Source organism: Pleurodeles waltl, chromosome 1_2, assembly GCF_031143425.1.
Source record: "Pleurodeles waltl isolate 20211129_DDA chromosome 1_2, aPleWal1.hap1.20221129, whole genome shotgun sequence".
Classification (NCBI taxonomy): domain Eukaryota; kingdom Metazoa; phylum Chordata; class Amphibia; order Caudata; family Salamandridae; genus Pleurodeles; species Pleurodeles waltl.
Window position 1 is genome coordinate 317,095,490 of NC_090437.1, and position 23,819 is coordinate 317,119,308.

General features: G+C 42.8%; 1 protein-coding gene across 3 annotated transcripts in view; it reads left to right on the plus strand.

The window, feature by feature from the left end:
• The window catches only part of TTC39B (tetratricopeptide repeat domain 39B), a 486,814-nt gene that overhangs the window by 268,493 nt on the left and 194,502 nt on the right, over positions 1-23,819 (plus strand). For all 3 annotated transcript variants that reach the window (XM_069238795.1, XM_069238785.1, XM_069238805.1), the window contains one exon: positions 20,761-20,865. In XM_069238795.1, coding sequence (XP_069094896.1) covers positions 20,761-20,865 — 105 coding nt within the window. The remainder of the gene's footprint in view (positions 1-20,760; positions 20,866-23,819) is intronic.

The following is a 23,819-nucleotide window of genomic DNA, read 5'->3' on the forward strand; positions in this document are numbered from 1 at the left end:
CACGCGTCCAAGTACTCCACAGCGTGGCTGGCAAGAAAGGGTATAAAAGAAGGAAATCTAATGACATGGGCTCCTTGTTCACCTGATCTGAACCCCATTGAGAACCTGTGGTCCATCATCAAATGTGAGATTTACAAGGAGGGAAAACAGTACACCTCTCTGAACAGTGTCTGGGAGGCTGTGGTTGCTGCTGCACGCAATGTTGATGGTGAACAGATCAAAACACTGACAGAATCCATGGATGGCAGGCTTTTGAGTGTCCTTGCAAAGAAAGGTGGCTATATTGGTCACTGATTTGTTTTTGTTTTTGTTTTGTTTTTGAATGTCAGAAATGTATATTTGTGAATGTTGAGATGTTATATTGGTTTCACTGGTAATAATAAATAATTGAAATGGGTATATATTTTTTTTTGTTAAGTTGCCTAATAATTATGCACAGTAATAGTCACCTGCACACACAGATATCCCCCTAACATAGCTAAAACTAAAAACAAACTAAAAACTACTTCCAAAAATATTCAGCTTTGATATTAATGAGTTTTTTGGGTTCATTGAGAACATGGTTGTTGTTCAATAATAAAATTAATCCTCAAAAATACAACTTGCCTAATAATTCTGCACTCCCTGTATGGTTAACACAGCGCCTTGTTACATGATCCCAAATCTGGCTAATTTTTATTCTGACTCTGTTGATACTATTGATACCTTGAATATTCCTGACTCCAACTCTCCATCTCAGATATTTAACACATGAAAGGATCACTCCAGAGGCAAGCCCTTTCATGCGGGTTATTTCTGAAGTAGGTGGAAATCCAATAGCCTCAGGCTCTAATAAGAAATTGGGTATTGAGAAATGTATTCACATGACCCGATAAAGCTTTTTCATATTCAATTGTACTGCCTACTGCTCCCCTCCAAACTTGACAGAAGATCCCAGGTATCCATAAATGGCCTGTGTCAAACAAGTCTGTCACAGAGAACTCTACCGCACCAGGGGGGAATCCCTTCTGCCGTGACGCTTAATAGCTCTGAATCATACATGGATTTCCCAGTAATTTCCAGGACTTGACGGAGGTGAAGGAATCACTGATAAGACCTTATAGGCTCTGCAAGATCTCAGTCATTCCCAAAGATGCACCTTAGTCAATACACCCACAGTCTGCAGTGGGTACTTGGATCTGCAACTCAACGCAGGCAGGGGTGCCCCTGCATTCCTTATGTAGTACCAGAAATCACAGTATGAATGATGCTCTGCCAGCCTTCCTATTTCTCACAGTCCTGGGTGCATTTGCAAAAATGCCTTACTGTATCTCTTTATATATATATATATATATAGCCCAGACTCAGAAAATCGGTTTACAACTGATAGAGCGAAGAAGAATTGCTGATTCTCTAGTTAAACATCACTCACCTATGGAGTTGAAATTGAAAAGCTTGCCCAGCCTGGCCAGAAGTATTCATGAACACCTTACGGCTAATGATATTATAGATGAGCCTAAATACAAAGCTGAAAAATGTGTATCTTTTAGCAGAGCTAGGCAGGTAGGAGTCCCCTATCCCAGATGTCCAGTCTTGCTCACCCAGGATAGAAGCCGGGGAAATTAAACCCACCAAATGCTGGACAACAGACACCAAGACCACGTGAATTGATAGGACAATACTTTTTTTCCCACTTTTGGGAAGTGAACCTGGTCAGATGCCGGGGCAACTGATGCCGGGAACATGCAGAACAAGTGATTTTAGTGCTGTCCCATTAGAGCCAGAAATGTAACATACACTGAGGAAACTAGAGTGATAAGCTGCAATGGGACACTGTGCTAAGAAACAAGGATTTGGATAACGAAGTAGGTGGTAGATGGCTGTTTCCCTGATCTGTAGCAAAAGGAGCTGAGGAAGGTCCTTGAATTGATGACACAGTCGGATCAGTCAGCCCCATAGGGGAGTACACTTCAACCCACTTGGTAAACTATCCACTGCTGCTTCTGTTTCCTGTTTGCTACTGTAACACCCAAAACAACTGAGAAGGGCAAACTAAATCTGGAACCATGGCAATTGTCACCTGATCCCACTAATTATCAATCCTTGGGAACTCTGACCACCTTTTTTACCACCCTAGGTTGCATTTATAGGAAATATGGAGAAGGTGCTCCAAGGTGATACCCTACAAAATCTGTTGCACCCAAACTTTGCCACTGGCCTGGCCAACAAGCTGGTATTTGACACCAAAGACACTAATCGTACCCCTAATTTTAAGGGTAATCCTGCAAATCACACTATTTCTTTTAAGTTAGCCACAAGGCAAAATGCCAATGGAGTTTTCTCTCCAGCCAAAGTGAACAAAAATGCAGGTTCACCATCCGGGTAAGTTTGCACCCCTTGGGTCATAGTTGAGCAATTCAAACTAGATCTAGTTCCAAATTATATTTCAGAAGAGCCCCTTGATATCTTGAACAAGGGCTTATGCTCCAAGATGTGACCCCAAATGATGTTCCCTATATTGAGTTTTTTTGTCGTTTTTTTTGTTTTAGAGTGCTGAAGCAGGCAACAAAGAGAAAACCAGTATGTACTGGGTGTCTTGGGAACACTGCAGATTCTTGAGCGCTCACAGACTGCAGCTGTCAAACCTAGATACTGAGGTTAATATAGTGGCCTTAAGAAAGTATACTTTTCTTTTACTGTGGAGTCCTCAGAACAATCATACAGGCAACTTTAATTCCAACTCCAGTAACAGAAGTGGAAGTTCAGTTAGCAGCAGCTTTATCAACCGAAGTTACGCTGAACATGTTTCAACTACTATGGGTTAACAACTGCAAATAAGCTTCGGTCAATATAAGGTAATGAGGAAGAGACTGAATGACTCCTTTAGAGAAGACAAATGGGTAAATTCCTTCCTTGCTTGGAAGATCTCCATGTAGTCCCTAACAGATGCATTGGAGAAACATCAGCATCCCCTAACAAAGTTTTCATACCCCACGTAATCAAAAATTGTACACCAGACTTGCCTAAATTTAGTACTTTCCATACTATGTTACCCCTGTTTGTTGCAGTTCCCATGTTACTTTCGGTAGGGTAAGAGTGTGAACCTGTCAGTAGTTTGTTAAAAATCTTAAATTGGAATATATCCGGCCTCACACTGGAATTCATACTGTCTAACTGGTGTGATCTTGCATCACATTTCTCTGTATTTTCAAAGAAGCCTTGGTTGTTGTTTTGGTTCATAATTTAGGGTACACTCCATGTAGTATTGCCAAAGTGTAGAGTCCTACTGGCTCACCTAACCTGAGCACCTGGCCTGTAGGCATGTAATAGCAGAGCCAAATCAGTTTGCCTCGTATACTTTCCACAATGGTCTGTGTAAGTGCATTATAGATTACATAATTGTTGATCTCTTTAGCTTCACCTTGTCTTTGATTTGTGGCTGATTGAACACCTCGAAAGCGCTCACAACCCTTTAACTGTCACCATAATCTTTTATCTCACTATCTGGGAAGCCAAAAGGCCCCAGTAACAGCATATACACATAAACAGGAAATAATAGGAAAATAATCAAATGGGATGGGCTGCCATTTGAATTATTGTCAAACCAATAAATTATATTTGATGTATCAACAATACCTGAATCTCAACAAAGCATGAAACAGCACATGTCCATTTTCAATAAAGTAGCCAAACTTTCTCTAAAACAGTTGTTCACTGTTTGACAGTCGAACATGGCTGACACTTTTGGTTTGACTGTTGACATGTAACTTAACAATAACATTTTACTTATCGACAGTAGAGCAAGCAACAAGGGCCTACTGAATGGCAAAAAATGGCAAGGAACTGTTCTTAATGCAAGATAGAAAGAAGGCAGTATATTCAAAACATAAGAACCTTTTGGCATATTACACCCAACAGCAGTAAATATCTGGTAAAACCAAATGTTCATATGATAAAGAACATTGGTTTGAACATTTTACAGGTCTGTACCTTGCCTGTGAAGCACCGGCAGGGAATGTTAAAAATAGATCCTTAAACACTAAAATAAATCTTTCCCCTTATTATTGTAAGAGTGGCAAGGCTCTGCACCTTGAAAAAGTTTCAGCTGATTTATACAAATCAGACCTATCTCTATGACGTTCTACTTTCTTTGTCTAACAGCATATTAGGAGTGTCTCCAATATCACCTTCTTGGCTTAGTGCTGAACCCAATACTGAAAATGGTACCAATATACAAGAAGGGATATAGATGTTATTGTGACCGTTGTCACCCATGAGTCTTTTGGAGAATTTACAAAAAAAATGCCTTTCTAGTATTGTCTGGGCACGATGCATAGGCACAGTCCAACTTGATCTTTTTTATAAATCTGGATGGGTTTAGGAAAAGGATAGGCACACATGATCAGGTCCTTAAGTTCCATTTCATTTTGGAAAAGTCTGTAAAACTGAAAAGACTACCTTTATTTTCGTGGGTCTTTGATCCACTTTCAATAAAGTTCAAAGGTCCGCATTATGGAACTCTCTTCAGGAGATGGGTATTTCCCTGGATCTCTTAAACACCTTGATTCACAGCCACAGTAGACACTTTTCTACCATTAGATGGGAAGCCGCAGAGGAAACCATTCAATCTTACCTAGTAAACAAAGGCGTACTACAAAACTGTTCCTTGGCTCACCTCCTTTTTCTGTTTATAGAAAACAGGTATTGAGGAGGTCAGCCATTGGAAAAATGATATTCCCAGTCTTGGTGGAATAAAGATTGCCACCATTTTATGTGCTGATGATACTATTCTGGATTCCAAGTCCCCTATGTACAGACACTTCTAGATTAATTTGCAGGCTTCTGAAGGAATAAGGGTCTTCTGGTTAATGCAGGCAAGGTGAAATGAATGGGTGTTAGACTCCATGGTGCGCTGAAGCTGAAATCTTTTGAGCCTTACATCCAAATTTCAACCACAGACACTATGGAACCTTATTTTGCCTGGTTTCAGAGTCCATTAGTATGCGCTTGCCTAACTTTATTTAGGTTAAATCTAATACACTTTAGAGTGGCCTTTCCCACACGGTGTACTTGGCAAAAAGACCTGCCCACCTGCCCTTGTAATGCTCTGGCCAAGCAGAGCACATGCCACTTTCTCCTATTTTGCACACTATATACTGCCCCCTAGGTATGCTTTTAAACTGCCTTTGTTACATAGGGCAAAAGGTAGACACTATAAGGAAGCGCTGAGCTTTGTTAAAAAATTATCAGTCTATATTAAATTTTATTAGATCTCCCATTTTTATTAGGAAACAATATGAATTGCTCGATGTAGATGTATAAGTTGATTTAGATATAGGCCATGAATTTAAAAGGCTTCACTAGTTTCTTCTAGTATTTAGGAAATCTGTTTTGATGGATGACATTTTAACTTTATGTTTTGCTGTTTCAACCTTTTCTTATATATATGATTATTAATGTAAAGTCATATGTTTTCAATGTTCCAAATTTAAAATTTAAAATTTTTAATGTGTATTTAAATGGTTTTGTGATTTTATGGCAATCTGCCGATTAAATAAAATTGACTGACTGAATGATCTTCCGATCACATAAATGTGCAAGAAATGATTTTACTATGAACAACTGTAGTCTGCAGCAGGTGGATGTATTTCCCTATCTATGGATTTGCCTGTCACTGTGTGTCCTCTGCCCTAGATGTGTAGAAATGCACAGCACCAGAATTCAGAAAGTGGAAGTTTGTGGCTGTATGTTCCTTGCTGATCTATTGACCTGCGAAAGAAGATTCTTGAAAAGGTTGCTGAAACTTCCCTGTGTTTCACCAACATTTCTCTTTTATTTGGGCATCGTTGATATGACCTCATCTGCTAAATTTAGACCCCCATTTATATTGGGTAGCAGCATGGAGTACACCAGAACCTAGCCACCTTAAGGGTGCACTTGCTGATGAACTGGGTTATTCTGACAGTAGAGACTTGGGTTGGTCTAGGTATGTTAGGGACATGTTGGGTCAAACTGGTCTTCAGCGTCATAGGCAATGTCCTAACACGATCATTCTTGATAGCATCCCTGCCATAAAGTCAGCTTATAAGCTCTGGGCTGTGGAAAAGGAGTTTCTTAATACTCATCATAGCATTTTGACCAAGGCATTTTTATTGTAGAAATGTACGCCTAAAGTTGAACCATGTTTAGATTATATTACACCAGTTTTCACTGAAACCTGGTATCTCAAGTTCGCGATGTGCATTTTCTCATTGAACAATTTCATTACTAAATGGAGTCATTTTCTACTCCAAACTCCCTGTTGCCCAATTTGTACTGGTTGTGCTACAGATGAAGCTACAGTGTTTATGCTTTTCCTATCATATATTGCCCCAAAGCATAAATAACTGCTGCCCTTAATGAGAGTCACATTTGTTTAAAATTTGAAACCTGCTTCGGGGACGTTTACACAAAGTGAAATGGTGGCTCTTCACCTCTTTACAGCCTGGCTTATTCGGAGGCAGAGAGATGTCGTTTGATGCTGACGACTGTTGTAAAATGTTTAATGTATTTTTTTTATATCAGTTTCTGGTTTAGCTTTTAGTTTAACGGGTAGCACTCAAAATAAACATAATTGTATTTCGATGCAGGCCGAAAAGTTGGATGGATCCCAAAAAAATAAACGGATTTTATCAAAATGGCACGGAAATAATTGATTGGGAAACAGGTTGGGTTTAAACCCAGCGAAAGTAAAAAATGTCAGCCTTGTTTATAAGACACATGCATTCAAATTCTAGTATTTAAGAACTATATATTACAGGAGGGAACTGAAACGGATGAGAAGGAGATCTGTATTGCATTAGTTTCAAATTGAAATAAAGAACAAAGTCATCAGTCTGATGATGAATGAAAGGGCAGTTCGAGGACAGGAGCAAACAAACAATGGAAGGGAGAATCAGATGCTGAGGATTATAAAGCTAGTGAAGCTGACTTGAGTTTGGAATAACATGGCTTGTGTAGAGCAAGGACACACAAGAGGTTAAATAGAGATTTCTGTTCATTCTAAAGCAGGGATCTCCAACCTTTTCTGTAGTAAGAGCTACTTCTGTACTAAGAGCTACTTCTTTTCAGTGAAAAGTGCCCTGCTCAGACACTATTACATTAGCGGCCACACCATGCTAGATTACTGGTAGGTGCTACCTCAGTGCATCTGGCAGATTTGCAAGCAGTAATGTAAAAACAGATGCAATCAATTTGGAATGCCTCCACATAAGTTATACTTGACAGCCACAGCTGCAGTGCCCAAAGCACCAAGTTAACAGCATTTGTAATAAGTCTTCTGATTATAATGCAAATATCACTTTAAATATATTTCGGAAATCAATTTTTCTTAAAACATCACTTTATGAGCATATGATTTTATCCAAAATACATGCTTTTCAATTTTAGGATGCATATATGAATTCAACCAAGCAAAAGCTCCAAATGTAGTAGGCTAGACTGCAGGCCGGAGAGCTACTTGCAGGGAGCCAGTGAGCTACCAGTAGTATACGAGCTACTCGTTTGAGAAGTCTGTGCTAAAGTATCTCAAAATAGCTGTGTGACCTCTGTTGCCATAGCTTGGCTGATAAGATGGGGGTGTAAAGGTTTAACAGACTAATTAAACTATTTAGGAAGAAACTCAGCAGGCAGTGTAGAGGTGTAGAAGTGAAAACCCATGAGACCACACTACGTGAATCATGCCATTAAAAAATGTGCATCTACAGTAAGAAGACATAGATGAGGAACAGGAGGTGTGAATTGAGATGAGAGTAAATGCTGTTCAAAGGGAGGGTTGCAGGAAGTGTAGAAAGGATATAGTAAGACGAAATGTAGAGATCAAACGGTTCATTGGCGATTTTCAGAGAGATTTATTAGAGAGATTAATAGTTCAGTCACCCAGAAGAATGACTGCACAGATGAGAACAAATGCAGTGGAAGGAAGTTAGTTGATAAAGGAGGGAGTCTTTGGCTTGTAATGGAAATCATGAGCTTAGAATAATGTGTGCTGGAAATGAAGAACGTTCAATTGAGAAGTTCTTAAAACATACCTCGAAATAGTCTCTGGCCCCTTTGTATTTTACTTTGGTTCAAAATCCTGAAATTGGATTTATCTATGAAGTGGGGAGGCACACGCCTCCACCTGCATCACATAAAGAATAAGACGTGGTTTCTTTAGCCCCTCCATCAGCGTCCACTCCATGGAAAGGGAGGACAATCCAATATCTATGCACACCTAAATGGTAGATCACCTGTCTCTGGAGCAAGGGAGAATACTACGACATTAGTATTGCAAAACAGGGAAACAAATGCCACAGTGCATGGGTCCCTTCCCATACTGGCAGCCCGGATGTAAACAAAACTAAAGCCAACAAGAAGAAGGCATTGATATAGTGAAGCGCTGCACTTAAACTGTCCAAAGTATGGGCACAGAGGTGGTTTAGATCAGCAAATTAACAAAGCACTAGAGGCCGGAAAGGAATCCACGGGGTGGAAGGGCTTTCATGTGTGTGTATTTCTTAAATCATAAAACTCTATTAAGAATGTTTTTTACAAGATTTGCCATTATAAGTAAATACAAAATGGCCAATCTAAAATGTAGTTATTATCTCTGTGTTATTTTAGGTCTTTACTTTAAGACAAGATGCATGGTCTAACAGTATTTCTACAGCTCCGGGTATTTCCTGAGACACTAGTTAAAATGAAACCAAATACATATGTTTTAGGTCTTCACATTATTGTCGGACTAGTTCTCTTTTACTCTTTTCACACAAATCAACAGTTGTCACCCATATCTATGATTTACTTTTGATCTGCGTTACAAACCTATAAATTCTGCTTAATCATTTGTTACAGTATCTCAATTCAGACACCGGCTTCCAGCATCAACTCTCAACAGTTCATCCGTGTTCTTATTAGATTGTGGCGTGATTGGGATGGTCTTGATTGGTGCTTTTGATGCTAAAACGTGTCCTATTATCTGTGCTTGAGTCTTGTAATATGGTTGTCTTTATTCCATAGATAATTTCATGGGTCTAAGTGCAGTGCCCCTGACATTATTATTGCTCTCGGTGCTTACTGTTCTGTAACCTGTTTAGTAAACTCCCAATAATGTATGGCCTTAAAAAAACACGTGTTTGAAGCAGTAAAATCTGTCATATCTTAATCGGAGACGAGATACCGGAATGCAGTCACTAGACGGTTGCTTGTACAAACTTGCTAATCTTGCAAACAGTGACATCATGAGGTCACATGCAGTTTCTTTAACCCACACATAATAACATTAACTCCAGTTAAAATGCTAACCTCCATTAAGATGCATGCTGTTAAAGTGATGGAACCCGTCGGTGTGGGGTTTTTCACCCGGTAAGTGGGCCAAATGGATTAGGAAATCCTGCTATGAATGTTATTTCACGTTATGCATTCTTGTGCTGTTGTATATAGCACACGCCTACCAACTACTTGGGACCGTAGAGCTCTTGCAAACAAAAGTACAAGTCTGAAGATGTGTTTGCCTCCCTTCTGGATTATCAGTAAACACACTGTGCCTGCTATAAAGTGTTGTATTAGGTGTAGGGTTTCCATACTGATTGTCCGAAAATGGGGACGCCTTCTGGGTTGCTGATCACCCCGAATATCTTGTACTTTCAGGAGGTAAGAACTGTCTGTTCTAATATTTGGCATGAATGGTGGGCTTGTTATTTTGGTGACGGGAAAGAATAGTATCTGATGTCTTACAGTAGGTGAACTGTTTGTTGTTTCGCAGATGAGTGGTGTATTAGCTATTTGGATTTGCAGAAGAGACATATTTCTTTTTAAATGGTTAGTGTTAAGATGACATATTCGCTGGATGTCCTGTGTGTGCTTAATTGTGAATGCAGGGGATAAGGGAATTCCCCAGCTAGATGTATCTTTTATGTCAGTTTTCTTCCTACCTCAGCTGAGTGCTTCTATTTGGAAGGAGTAGAATGTGCTGGATTGGGGGGGGTAGTGGGGGTGTTGACTGGCTGAGTTAGGGTTATCATAAAAGTTTGTGGTGTAGTCCATGTTTACATTTATTTTACTGTGACTCAAAGGAGAGTGTATGGGATGGGTATTGTAGGGTTAGGAGAAGCGTTGTGACACATCTAGAGCAAGAAGCGTGATTACCCTCACTGTGGTTTGTTTGGTATGGAGCTTATGAGCGAATAGAGAACAGTGTATTATGGTGGTCAATTGAATTGTTGAAGAGGTAGTGATCATGTATGCAAAGTGGAAATACCTTTAAAGTTGTGGTTAATAGAGGTAGTATGGGGTTGTGTTGTGGTTGGGGTCTTGTATCGGGTAATATCCTGTAGCTTGGCTGTGTTGGGGTGTTACATGGAAAGGGGGGTCTTTGTGGTTGATTTAGAGTGATGGTTGGGCGCTATAAGAGTGGTCATTGTTGTTGAGTGACAAGGGTGATTGTATTATGTGGTACATCATATTATGACATACATGTGAGAGTGCATTACATATTTATAGGCAACTGCCATACTACAAACTAATCCAACTGACGTTTGTCTTCATTAGAATGTACAGCTGAAATGAGCACACAATCGACAAATAATGGATCTGCAATCTGAACTAGTTGCTCTTGCTTGTTAATTGTTTCTTGTTAGCTTCTATTAGGTAGAATAAACTGATTTAGTCTATACTCCATTCCAGTCCTTTCTACCATATTTCCTTGTGTGCAAATGTTTGGGTTACAAACATGACTATGGGCAGTATTATGATATGCCTTTGACAGTGTTAGGGGTATCAGGACTGCTGGTCCTCACCAAGAGGCATTAACACATTTTCTATTTTATCTGTCCAGTTACATTTTGCTATTTGACAGGTCTGAATCCTGATTGTTGATCTCAGTGTGTTAAATCTTACATTAAGTACAGGATACCTATCAAAAATGTAATATGTGGGTGCGTGGCCAAGCCGGCAATGGAGTCAGATGCATAGTCCGGAGCTCCGCTCGTCATCGGCCAAAAAAGGGGGGAACATCATCCTTGACCAGACTCCTTCTGAGCCCACAAATGCTGTTTCTGTCCCCTGCTGGGTCCCGGGCACCTGCGGAAGGGACTGTGGAGCTGGTGACTGAGAAAAGCGAATGGAGGCGGGTGCACTGTAGCTGACAGGGCTGCACAAGGGCTGCAGGGGCCCACATGGATTCAGTGGGGAGGTGGGGAAGTAGCGGAGGGAGGATCCATTTGCCCGGGCCAAAGCCCGGGGAGCGCTGCGCCACGGGGGTGGAGAGGAACCTTGGTGGCCTGCAGGGCCGGTGGTTGTTCTGCCTGGCAGCGCATGCAGGAGCAAGCCCAGCCAGGCCTGAGGAGATGTGGTGGCCTCGAGTTTGCTAAAACGGACCAGCGGAGGCCGGGGTACTGTGCTCTCCTCCTTCTCCCCCCATCCCCCGCTCTGGCGGGAATTAGCAGTGGATGTCTTCCTACCCCTCTCTTGGGACAGTGTCACATAGGGGCAGAAATTGAAGCGGAAGTCGTTCAAGCTTGGTGGCGGCCTCCACTCTGGCCCCACCCCACCGTACCCCCGCCTGGACTGCTCAACAGTACGTGACGCAACAGTGGCAGTTGCTTTGCAGGTATAATATGGGTCGGCCCAGGACACAGAAGAAGATCGTGGCCCACTGGGGGTGGCTGAGACCTGAAGGTGTGACCCTCAGCCCACCTGGGTTGCGGGGGGCCGCCTGGGCGAGTCCAGTCAGCAGTAGCAGAGCGCAGAAGATGGACATTGGTGCAGGAGATGCCCTGGCCTGGTGGGGGCGATGAGGGTTCCCTCCCATAGACCCACCTCCCATGGGCGGCCTGGTGGTGCCCGGGGTGCAGGTGTGAAAGGGGCTGGTGCTCCGTAGTCCCGGTGTGTGCAGGACCGGGTGTCAGAGGACAACGGTGGGGCCTGGAGTGTGGTTGGGCCTCCGCCCACCCCAGGAGGTGATGGTGTAACGGAGCCCTTGTGGTCTTCCTGACTGGGCTTCTCTCTTCCCCACTGGCTGAACTAGTCAGATACCACGTAGCAGCTCCCACTGCCTCATCAGTCAGGGCCCTCTCAGAAGTGGCACTAACGGAGGACCATGAGGAAGCTGTGGGCTGGCAGAGAAGCGCCGTCAGAGAGTGCCCCCCAAGGACACTCACGAGAAGCTGGAGACAAGAGTAAGGGTCCGGCACAGCATACAACAGCACTCTAAGAGGCAATCAAAGACACCAAGAGTGCCCTGGAGAGACAGGTTGCTGCGCTCGCGGGTGAGGGGAGCCTTCTGTGATTGTTGCCACAGGAGGCATTAGTCTGGCTGGAAACACATGGACTTCACCGCAAAGCCTGGCCAGGAGAGGAGGTCAGCAAGTGGTGGACAAGGCAAACAACAAAATGAAGGGCGCGGAAAGCCTGAAAGGGGTCCATCGTCACCCCAACACAGGACCAAATCAGGGCCGCACAGGCGAAGATTTTCCAAGATCTCAACTTGAAAAAAATGGGACCCCAACTAGCAATTGGTGGAGGAAGCTCCTCCCAACACGAGAGGCAGTGGTACAGAACATTCGGGATCCGAACAGGGGTCAGAGGAGGAACAGCTCCCAAAGGTGACCCCGATGATGACCAACCTGCTGGGCTGAGCAATGGAGGATCAATAATGCTTGAACTGGAGTCCCCCTTGAAGGGACATGGCAGAGGAACTTGACTACAGGTACCTGGGAGGTCTTTCACAGTGATGGCCTCTGGTCAGGGGCAACCTACTTTGCACAGAGAGTCAGTGACCATGCCCCGCTACAGGTAACCATGTCCTTGGGAGCCCTACCACCAGTGGGGGGTTGGAGGATGGAAACTTGGTGACTCCAAAATCCAAAAGTTGTAGAATGTCTAGGGAAAGCATGCCAATAATATTTCACGAAAACATAGGTTCAGTGCAGAGCCGATGACCTTATGGCAGGCGTACATGGCCACCTCCAGGGGTGGCTTTGACTAGGGAGGAGGGGGACAGGAGAGAGAGAGGCAGAAGAGAGTGCCTGGAAAGCGAATTAACAGTACTAGAGAACAGGTATACAGTTTCACCAAATCAGGAGACAGAGAGAGATATTGCACAAAAGGGAGGAATACAGCGTAGTGGCCAGAGAAGAAGTAAAATGCCAAAACCTCTTGAAAAGTAAATGCCTCCTTGAGGCTGGTAATAAAGCAGGCAAATTATTAGCCTGGACAGGTAAAAGAGAATGAAGGGACTCATTTATTAGAGAATCCGGGAGGAGGAAATAGACAGCTTCACCACTGATTGCCCAAGGGCACAGTTATCCCCTATCCAGAGTGCAGAGCCAGAGGATGATATCAATGAGGAAGAATTGACAGAGGCGGTGGGGAAAATGCAGGCAGGAAAAACCCCAGGATCTAAGGGGAACCCGGTAGAGTTCTTCCGAGAGCTCCGTAAGTGGACAGTACCACACTTACATGCAGCATTCCTAAAGGCATTTGAAACTGGGGAACTCCCTACGGATATGCGATAAGCAACAATCATTCAGATGCACCAACCGGGCAAGGCCAGAGAACGTAGTGTTTCCTATCACCCGATCTTACTGCTAAATGTGGATATTAAAATACTGGCTAAAGCGTTGGTGACCAGACATGGGAAAGTAATGACGACTATGGTTCATCCGTACCAGAGTGGTTTTATACCTGGCTGTTCCATGGCACTGAATCTCAGGAGGCTTCATCATAACCTGGTCCTGATAACAAACTCTGCCAAAGGGAAGGCAATACTCTCCTTGGACACTATCAAAGCCTTCAACTCTGTGGAATGGAGGTATAGATTTGGAGTCCTGGCAAAAATGGGCTTCGTCCCAAAATTCAGGAGGTGGATTAGGCTTCTATATGACAACCCCAGAGCAAAAATGAAGGCCAAAGGATACCCCTCATGAGAATTTAGATTATATTGGAGGACTAGACAGGGCTGCCCTCTTTCGCTGATGCTGTTTGCGCTGGTGATTGAGGGCCTGGGTAACTGGATTAGGACGGATGTGGGGACAGCTGACTAGCAGTGGCAGTGAAAAACGCATCTCTCTGTACGACGATAATATCCTGCTTTTTTTGACACATTCTCCCTCTTCGGTCGGATGTCTGGGAGGCATCTTCCAGGTATTTGGTGAAGTCTCTGGGTTTGGGATTAACTGGGACAAGTCATTGCTGTTCTGGTGGGCACATGGATGCCAAGTCAAACACTGAAATTACCTTTGAGGATTGAGCTAGACAGGTTAACATATTTGGGAATTTGGATTACTCACCCATTATTATGATACCAACCTGTCCTCCCTTCTAAAAAGGTTTCAAAAGGATGTTAAACACTGGTGGTCTCTCCTGGTCTCTTTGATGGGAAAGGGCCACGCTATTTAAGATGGTGACCTTCCCCACTTCCTTTATGTCCTCCAGAACTTCCCTTACCTTATTCCAGACATTCTTATTCAAAGTCAACGTACTAGTTCACACACTCATTTGGTCAGATGGACAGCCTAGAGTGGCCTGTCATTAACTGCAGAGGTCAAAATATGATGGGGCATCGCCCTCCCAAATATTCAGAAATTCTATGAAGCCGCATAAGTGAGTATAGTTAACCATTGGGCCTTTGCCCCATGAGAGGACCCTGCATTTCATGTGGAAAGGGCATAATAGTAGCAACCCACACTCTCTCTATGAGGAAAAACTGGGACCTGCAATCTGCCCAGCAACAGCAAAGGTCATCAAGATATGGCAGACGCTCACCAGAGAAATGGGATGGGCTAATCGTCTGACCCTGAAAACACCTATCTGGGGGGGGGGCACACGACTGCCCAAGGTGACTAATTTGCGTGGGTTTTAGTCCTGCGATGCTATAGGGATATAATCTCTGGCGGAGGTGTGGGACGCGAGCGAGGTGGTGCCATTCTTATACCTGAAAAAAGAATAGTAAATGTCAGATACACAATGGCTGCAGTACGCCTGGCTGAGAGCGGCTTTATACCTAAGCATCCCTGCAGAGTCAGAGACACAAGAGGATGCTCCCCTAGAGCTGAGACTCTTAGAGGGCGCGATACCAGGGAAACTAATCTCTTCTGCATACGTCACTATAATGAGAAATTCGCAACCCTCACTAAACACATTATGGGAGAGGTAGAGAAGGGACTGTGGGGAGCTGGAGGAAGCAGACTGTGTGGAGGTGCTTATGTTTCCTGCGGAAGTAGCCATTCCAGCATCGCTCAAATTAATACAATTCAAAATACTGCAACGTGTGTACTACATACGATCCTTGCTGCACAAAATAGGGAAGGCAGTGACTGCGGATTGCTTGTGGGGATGTGGGGACATTGGCACATTCTATCCACCCTATGGAGCTGCCCTGAGATTGTAGGGTTTTGGAGGTAGGTAGGGCTGGCCTTGGAGGATGCCACAGGGAACCCTCTGGAACTGAAACCAGAAACAGCACTCCTAGGAATATGGGAACAAACTGATCATATCAGGCATCAGAAGCTATTGATTAATCTTGGTCTCATGGTGGCTAAAAGAGACATAGCCAGAAAAAGGGCATCGGGGATATTGCCAGGATACAACAAATGGTGGGAAGGTATGGACAGATGCAAAATCCGGGAAAAGGAACTTGACAGGGTTAGAGGCAAGGAAAAGAAGTATGAGAAAATGTGGGGCGGATGGGAGGTGGCGTAGGTGAATCATTGGAACCGCAGATGGACTCCAGGACTTGGTGGAAGACCCCAGATATGGAGGCAGAGATAATGGCCCACATGGCAACCAAAGTACACTGAAGGGCCTGCGGAGGCTCAGGCTTACAGACATTGAATGTCCATAGTGCTAGATCCCCATATTTATGAAACTGCTGTGACAAGATGTACCAAAGGGGGGGGGGGGTAATATATGTATCTCTGTTTTTCTTTGCACTGCAAATAATAAAAATCAATAAAAAAAATAGTAAAATGCAATACGTTGCTCCAATACAACACAATCATAAGAGCAGAAGTTGCATTCCAGACATTATGTCCCTGATGATTTCTTTGGAAGTCATTAAATCAGAATAGAAAAATCAAACCTACAGTAAGAGTACATCTAGCAAAAAGATAAAACCCTTGTTTAGCTACCAACATATCACAGTGCTGCCGCTATGAGAAGGGGAATGGTTAATGTGCTTGCAGTGGTATTAGGTGTTGTTGCCATGAGTGCAGCATGATATGTTGGGGTACAGCTATATTATTTAGAGGATTGTGCTTCAATGTGCCAAGGTTACAGACATACACTAGTTCTTCTACACTGTTATGACAAAGTTGCTGTCATTATTTGACTGGAGTTCTTTAGTAGTATGGGATGCTGGTGGCATGAGCTCTAAGTGACACCCTAACTTGCCGTGGCTGGGAAAGGAGCACAGCAGTTATTTGGCAGGAGTTCTGTGAAATAAGCTTGGAACATCTCCTACCACAGCATATACACTGGTTACTAGAGCTCACTCTTTCTAATAAACAGGTCAAGCCAGGTCAAAATATCTTCATTTTGGATGAAGAATCCATAAAACTTAAAAACGTAAGAAATCTTATTATAGTTACATAAAATAAAATGTATAAAATGATTTCCCTTGTACTCGCATATCCCAAAGTTCATCATTTTAAAAATACAAGTTTGTTAACAACCATGCATTCTTTATGCAACAAAAAACGTGAAACAGCAAATGTGATCAGTTTGAAATATCAGATTTACATAGTCTCAATGTATTTTCATAGTTGCCCTTACCATTTGTACCTGGGTAAATCTTATCTAGGGTAGTAAAAGAGTGAATTACTGGTTCAACACAATCAAGGCAGTTACAACAGTTGTCAGACTGCATCATGACTTGGCAAACGATTCTGTTAGTAGTGTGCCCAGGTGAAATTAAATATAGTGTTTTTATTATTAGGGGTCTATGGTGTCTAATGCAGGCACACATTTAAATGTGAAAATTGCCCTTTAAACCACCTACTCACACGAGAATTATCTCTGTAAATCAAATTGATCAAGTCTTGACAGTACCTGCTTCAAACGACAAATTAGCGAGGCACAGTGTTCCCGAAAAATCCAGTACATTCTTAAACCAACCTCATTGCGAATGACATCAGATCCTGGTGCCTTCCCCCATTTTTTTAGTTTATAGCCCTCAAAACTTTGCTGAATGTGACATATCCTCTGGTTTGCATTCAGGATCCTGTGAAGAGTATAAAGACACCACACATGGTTCCCCTGAAGCTACAGAGCTGTCAGTGTATACATCTCCAAAATGCATGCGTCGTCTGCTTTCTGGTATGTAGATTTCTGGTTCGATAGTGGAAGCCTTGTCCCCCTTTGCAATTAGGAACCAAAATATATATACGTGCTATCATTTCTTGCCACCTCCATGAGATCCAATAATGGACTGTGTTCCCAGATGAATATCTTTTCATGGATCTGTAAAATGTTCTCTTTTTTCCCTCACATCTTCGGTGTACCCAGATTTTAATGCTGCCAACAAATTCAAATTAGCTTGACCGCATTCTAAATGTGCTACAAATGTAGATTGTTCATTCCTTGACCTTAACTGAAGATATAGACATTAACAGAGATTCAGATCATTCAATGCATTATTGCATGATGTGTACTGGTTGGGTTCAAATCGTTTATGATGGAGACATACCAAATGGAGCCAGTCTTTGAATGGTAGGGAGAAATGTAACCTTATTTAAAGAATTAAATTACAGTATTTTTCTATTACTGGTTACTGCTAATCTAATCACAATTTCGGATTTTATTTTATGGGTTCAAACAGGCTTCCTTCCAAGTACAAAACCAAGGGCGCATGATCATTTTCAGTGCACTCTCTAATCACCATGTCATCAATCAAGTAATACCTGCTTGGTTAATCACTAAATAATCTGTTTGGGTATGCCAGTTAACTAATGTGAAAGTCGGATGGTGTTGGAAATGGACCTTTCTGCGTGGTCACCACCAAACATTTTGCCTTTTACCTCCACTTTTTACGGTATTTTTTTATTGGCTTTAGGATTCTGAGCACTTTACCACTGATGACTAGTGCTAAAGTGCACGTGCTTCTCCCCTAAACATGGTAACATTAGTGTATACACAATTGGCATAGTTAATTTACTTATAAGTCACTTGCAAAGTGGTATACCATATACCCAGAGCACATAAATTAAATGCTACTAGTTGCAGCACTGATTGTGCCACCCACTTCATTAGCCCTTAACCATATCTCAGGCCTGCAATTGCCGAGACTGTGTGATGCTGCCACTTCAAACTGGCATTTAAAACCCCTTTGCCAAGCCTTAATATCTTCTTTTATTAGGTAGCCCATAGGACAGGGTGCTATGGAAGTAAAAAGAATTACATGTACTTTTACGTCTTACATGTCCTAGTAGTGAAAAACTCCCAAAGTCTTTTTTCACTACTGTGAGGCTAACTCCTCTCCTAGACCAGCATTGGGAATTCCTTAATGTACCTTTAAGCTGTAATTCCTGATCAGAAAGGAGTAGTTACATCATGATTAATATCTTTGGAATGGTAATAATAAATCCTCTTTACTTGTAAAGTCTGATTTAACATTACTATTTTAGAACTGCCACTTTAAGAAAGTTGGCATTTCTCTACTCTTACTGCTCTTTGTGACTTGCAGCCTATCTTCAATACACATCTGGAGCGGGTAACAGCTACACTTTGGCGGTCATTCTGACTGGGCCCGCCATGCGGTCACTGCCATTTGGCCGCTCCGCGGTCAAAAGACCACGGAGGCCATTCTGGCTTTCCCGCTGGGCCGGCGGGCGCCCGCCGGCCCAGCGTGAAAGTCCCTGCAACAGAGAAGCCGGCTCCGAATGGAGCCGGTGGTGTTGCAGGGGTGCGACGGGTGCAGTTGCACCTGTCGCGATTTTCACTGTCTGCTAAGCAGACAGTGAAAATCATGCTGGGGCCCCTAGGGGCCCCACGGCACCCGTTCCCGCCATCCTGTTCCTGGCAGTAAAAACCACCAGAAACAGGGTGGCGGGAAGGGGGTCGGAATCTCCATGGCGGCGCTGCTTGCAGCGCCGCCATGGAGATTCAGCCCAGACAGGGGAAATCCGGCGGGAAACCGCCGGATCCCCTTTTCTGACCGCGGCTTTACCGCCGCTGTCAGAATGGGCAGGGAAGCACCACCAGCCTGTTGGCAGTGCTTCCGTGGTCATCCACCCTGGCGGTCGATGACCGCCAGGGTTGGAATGACCCCCTTTGTGCATTCCCTCTGGACAGCCACAAACACAGGAAGGTTAGGTGTGCCTGAGCACTCATCTACATTCTGATGGGCCTTCCTGGGCAGGAAGGGTGTAGGGGAGCTGACACACTTGAATAGGGAAATGCCTCTCTCCTCACAAATGGCGGATTACCCCCTACTGATAGTTTGGGACAGGGCTGGGATGAAAGCGGGACCGGTGCACTTCAAGGAGCTGCTTTGAAGTCACCCCCACTTTAAAGGCACATTTGGGTATGGGTACTGGGGCTCTGACCCCACCAAGAAGGTACACTCCCAGACCTGGGAAGAACCCTGCTGAAGTAAAGACTGCAGTGTTGTAAGGATTGTCACTTTGCCAGGACTAACTGTTCTGAGGAACTGCTTTGCTGCTTTGCTGAGCTTCCCTGCTGATCTCTGCCCTGTTCAGCACAAGGACTGGACCTATCTCATTTGAACACAGAGTGATTCCAAGGGCTTGCTGACTTGCCTCCGGTTTTCTGAACACCCAAGGACACAAACAACTTCTTGCAACTCTCTTGGTGCTGCTGGACTCTGCCATCTGTAAAGTCTACCCTTGCCTGAGGTGCTCCCACCAGTCCTGGGTCCCAAACATTGATTCTGCAACTGCTTTCAGCAAAAACCAATGCATTGTCACCACTGTGCTTGTGAGAACCAACGCATCGCCCTTCAAAGCTGACGCAGATGCTGTTCGACAGCAGATCCACAGCCTGCGCTCCCCAACTGCGATGCTCTGTGTGGCTCGTAGATGACACATTGCCTATATTCCAACGGAGCCCGACCACGACGCTGTGACCTGACTGTGGGCAAAATCCACGCATCGTGGCCTCGATCTGGACACTTTGCTCCATCTAAGGTGCTTTTTCAGCAGATGCTGTGTGGGTTCTGTAGCCGGCCTACCCTCCATCACGTTCAGCCTGAACTTTGGAATTGTACCTTTCTCATGACCTCAAGTAACCTTTTGACCCCTAGTGACTTTCAAGCTCTATTTTTAGTTTATTCTTTAAAAAATAATATCTGAACTTCTGCTGATTGTTGTCGTTTTGGTTTCATTTTACTTAGATAAATATTCTCTATTTTCCGAAAACTGGTGAGGAGTCTTTTTGAAGTGTTTTCATAAGGTTGCTGTGTGTGTTTATTGCACAAATAATTTACACATTTGCCTCTTAAGTTAAGCCTATATGCTGTGTGCCAAACTACCAGAGGGTGAGCACAGATTAATTTAAAGTGTGTATCTAGCTTACCCTGATAAGGATTGTGGTCTCCACTTGGACAGGATGCATACCTCTACCAACTAGAGATCCAATTTCTAACATTTGGTGACTGCTCTATGTAGCTGTTATACTATTACATGGTTGAAGACCTTCATCAAGAGATATAATTGCGACCTAGTATCAAATTTAGACACTGTAAGATGTGAAGCAATTTTTAAATTTCGAAGGTTGTGTTTAATGTGCCTCAATCTCTTGTTTTAGGGCTTCCAAGATGGACCTCAAATGTGCGTTGGAGGAGTGTACAATGGCACTTAATTTATTTCTAAATAATAAATTCTCGGAAGCACTGGATTTGTTACGTCCATGGTAAGTTCATTCTGCTCAACAGTTTTATATGTTGGTGTTGATAGGGTTATTGGAGGTACTTTTTGTAGAGCCCCCTTTTTGGAGGATAAAGTATTATTGTAGGCCTTGCCATTCCAGCAGGCACGAGGGTGAGGCATACAAGTGGAAGATATTCAAACAAACAGAAAACTATAAAATGTAATTGAAAATGTTTTATCTACATTTGTCCATGAGTATACTCAGTATTTATCTCACAGGGATGGTACTCTAGGCTGTTCACCTCATTTAAATCTAACTGAACCGAAGATAACAAAATGTTGTTGCAAGTTTCACAGTTTAAGCATTTTTTACCTTTAACTTAATATTTATTAACAAACTTTGCGTTCAAGAAATTGCAATTCCTTATTTAAACTGTAATAATTAAATATTTGGGATTAATTATTCTGCATTCTTTCCTAGCTAGCCATTACACACAAGGTATTCTATTTAAACACACACCTTATGAGTTATATCTCCCACTGCTTAAATGTAAAATAAATCAACCTTCTTAAGAATTTTAATAGCAAATAAAATTGATTCATTAATATGTTGTGTTGTAAGATGCTTGTATCACTGCCCCACCCCGCTTTTAAAACTCCTTTTCATCATAAGCGATTTCCTCTTCTGCTTAACTCAAAACTTATTTAACAATGTTCATCTTTCACAACAAAAAAAGTGTGACGTAGTGTGGCATTTAAAGTTTAACAGGGCATTGGACAAAAAGCTGCGAACGCCTGGTTTGTTAAATTTGATATTCGCCCACCTCCATTTAGAGATGGTCAAAGTGTCTGGTGTTTGCTGGCAGAGTCCTGGCTGGCTCCACCAGCCAAAAGCTTCCACTGGTGGCCAGTACTACCTAGGGCAGTCACGATGTACATGTTTTTTCAGGGAAGTCGTGGAATTCCTGCGGTCCCAAACAGGAAACAGAAATTACTTACACACACCAGGAGAAAGTTATCAGCACATCTGGGTCATGGCTTTTTTTGTTGTGCAGAAATCGATGCTTTGAAGGTTTATTTCTGCACTGTCGAAAGCACCTCATGTTCAATATGTCTGCTTTCTTGGTTCGGGATCTCCAAGTATGGGAGGTGGTCTTCTGTTGAGAAGGGAGAGAGTAAGGTCCCTACCTATCTTGCAGAATCCCTGGCATGCTCTAAATGACCTCTTTGGTCTCCGACAGGGCTACTGCAATTATGTGGTGGGGAGGACCAAATTATTTGGCAAAGCTTACTAAATTAAGCAGTAAGAAAAGGCAAATTATGTGGCAGAATGCAGCATGTTTTAAAGCAGTATTATTTTACTATTATGCTATATTTACACATGCTAACACTGTATGGGCAAAGTTTTCACCTCATAATTATCAGTTTGATATCTCAATACAGCAATCTGCAATGCAAAGGGTACCTGTCTCTGCCAAAAAAGGGCTGCTACTGTGTGGCAACATGCGTGGTAGCATTCTTAGTAACCTTTTAATCTGCTTAAGCTAAAAACATATTTTCATTAAAATCTGCACATTTTGAAGAACACAATGGATTATGTGGCAAGTGCAGCTAATCCATAATTATGCAGAAAATACTGCAGCCGCAGAATCATAAAATTTCAGTAGTGATGATCACTATAAAAAAAAAATTAGACCTGTTTGACCTGCATATCTACAAACCTCTAGACCAGAGGTTCCCAACCTGTGGTCCGGGGACCCTTAGGGGTCCGCAAAGCCTCCTCAGGGGGTCCACGGACTGCATAGAACATTAAGTAATATTAACAGATTAGGTCCCCAGCTTTCAGTAATGACTCAGTGATGGGTCCCCGGATTCCAGTAATGATTCACTGGAGGTCCCCGGGCTTCAGTAATGATAAAGTGGGGGTCCACAGAAGTCAAAAGGTTGGAATCACTGCTCTAGACTGTGGAAATGTCAAGTCTCACCTCAATACATCCACTTATTCGACTAGGCACTGAGTCCTCCTCATCCTTTCAGCCTTTGCTTCCAATCCTTCTGTCTCATTCATTCCTCATACTCCTCACAGAACTGCGCCACTTTGTTCTGTCACTGCACTTCTACAGACTTTTGTATTACACTTCCATCATACATTATTTCCTTCGTAGTCAAAATGGACAATCTCTTCAACACACTCAAACTACTGTCTGTCGACCTGTATTGCTACCATGGTGTCTAGAGGCAAAAAAGAGATACTACTTATTTCCTCTGGAACAAATCCATGGCTATTCAAAATATCCCAAGGAGCAACACCGAATCACACCCTTTCTGACCACTTTCAGCACACCAACCCCATAACTATTAGATACTCCTAGCTTTATAGGTGTTTTAGGTCATATCACCTCAAATACTTGCATGAGTGCCCTGGAAAAATATCGAACCCATGAATCCAAATAAGGTTCCTCTAGAGTCCACCTTTACCTCACAGTTGCAAATGAACAGTCAAACACCATACAGAGACTGTTGGCACATTTCGTCATATGTAATCTTCATCTCAAACCACTATGGATTTGTGCATCCATCCAGATGACTCCATCATCTCATTGGACAGCAGAGATTGAAAACTTTACATCAGATGGAGTTTTTGTGTATAGATAGAATATTGCTATGCTAGCAGTGGAGACAATATAGTGTTGACGTTTTACAAAAAGTAGAATGTATTTGTCAAAGTTAAAAAGTCAAAAGTTAACAATAAGAATATTTGTTTTTCCTTTGATTTTATTAGAAATAGAATTGAAACATGCTTTCATCAAAAGCGTCTCTTGATTGACTGTAAAAAAACAATAATTCAAAAATTAATGGTGGTCGGTGGAAGTACATCATTTTTCTTAAATACCTTATGGTGTTATGAGGTCATATTTTCCGCAGTTGCTGCTGATAGTTTTTTTATTTCTTTTTTAAGAGTTTCTGTTGCGTGAAAATTTTAGCTCGCATTTGATG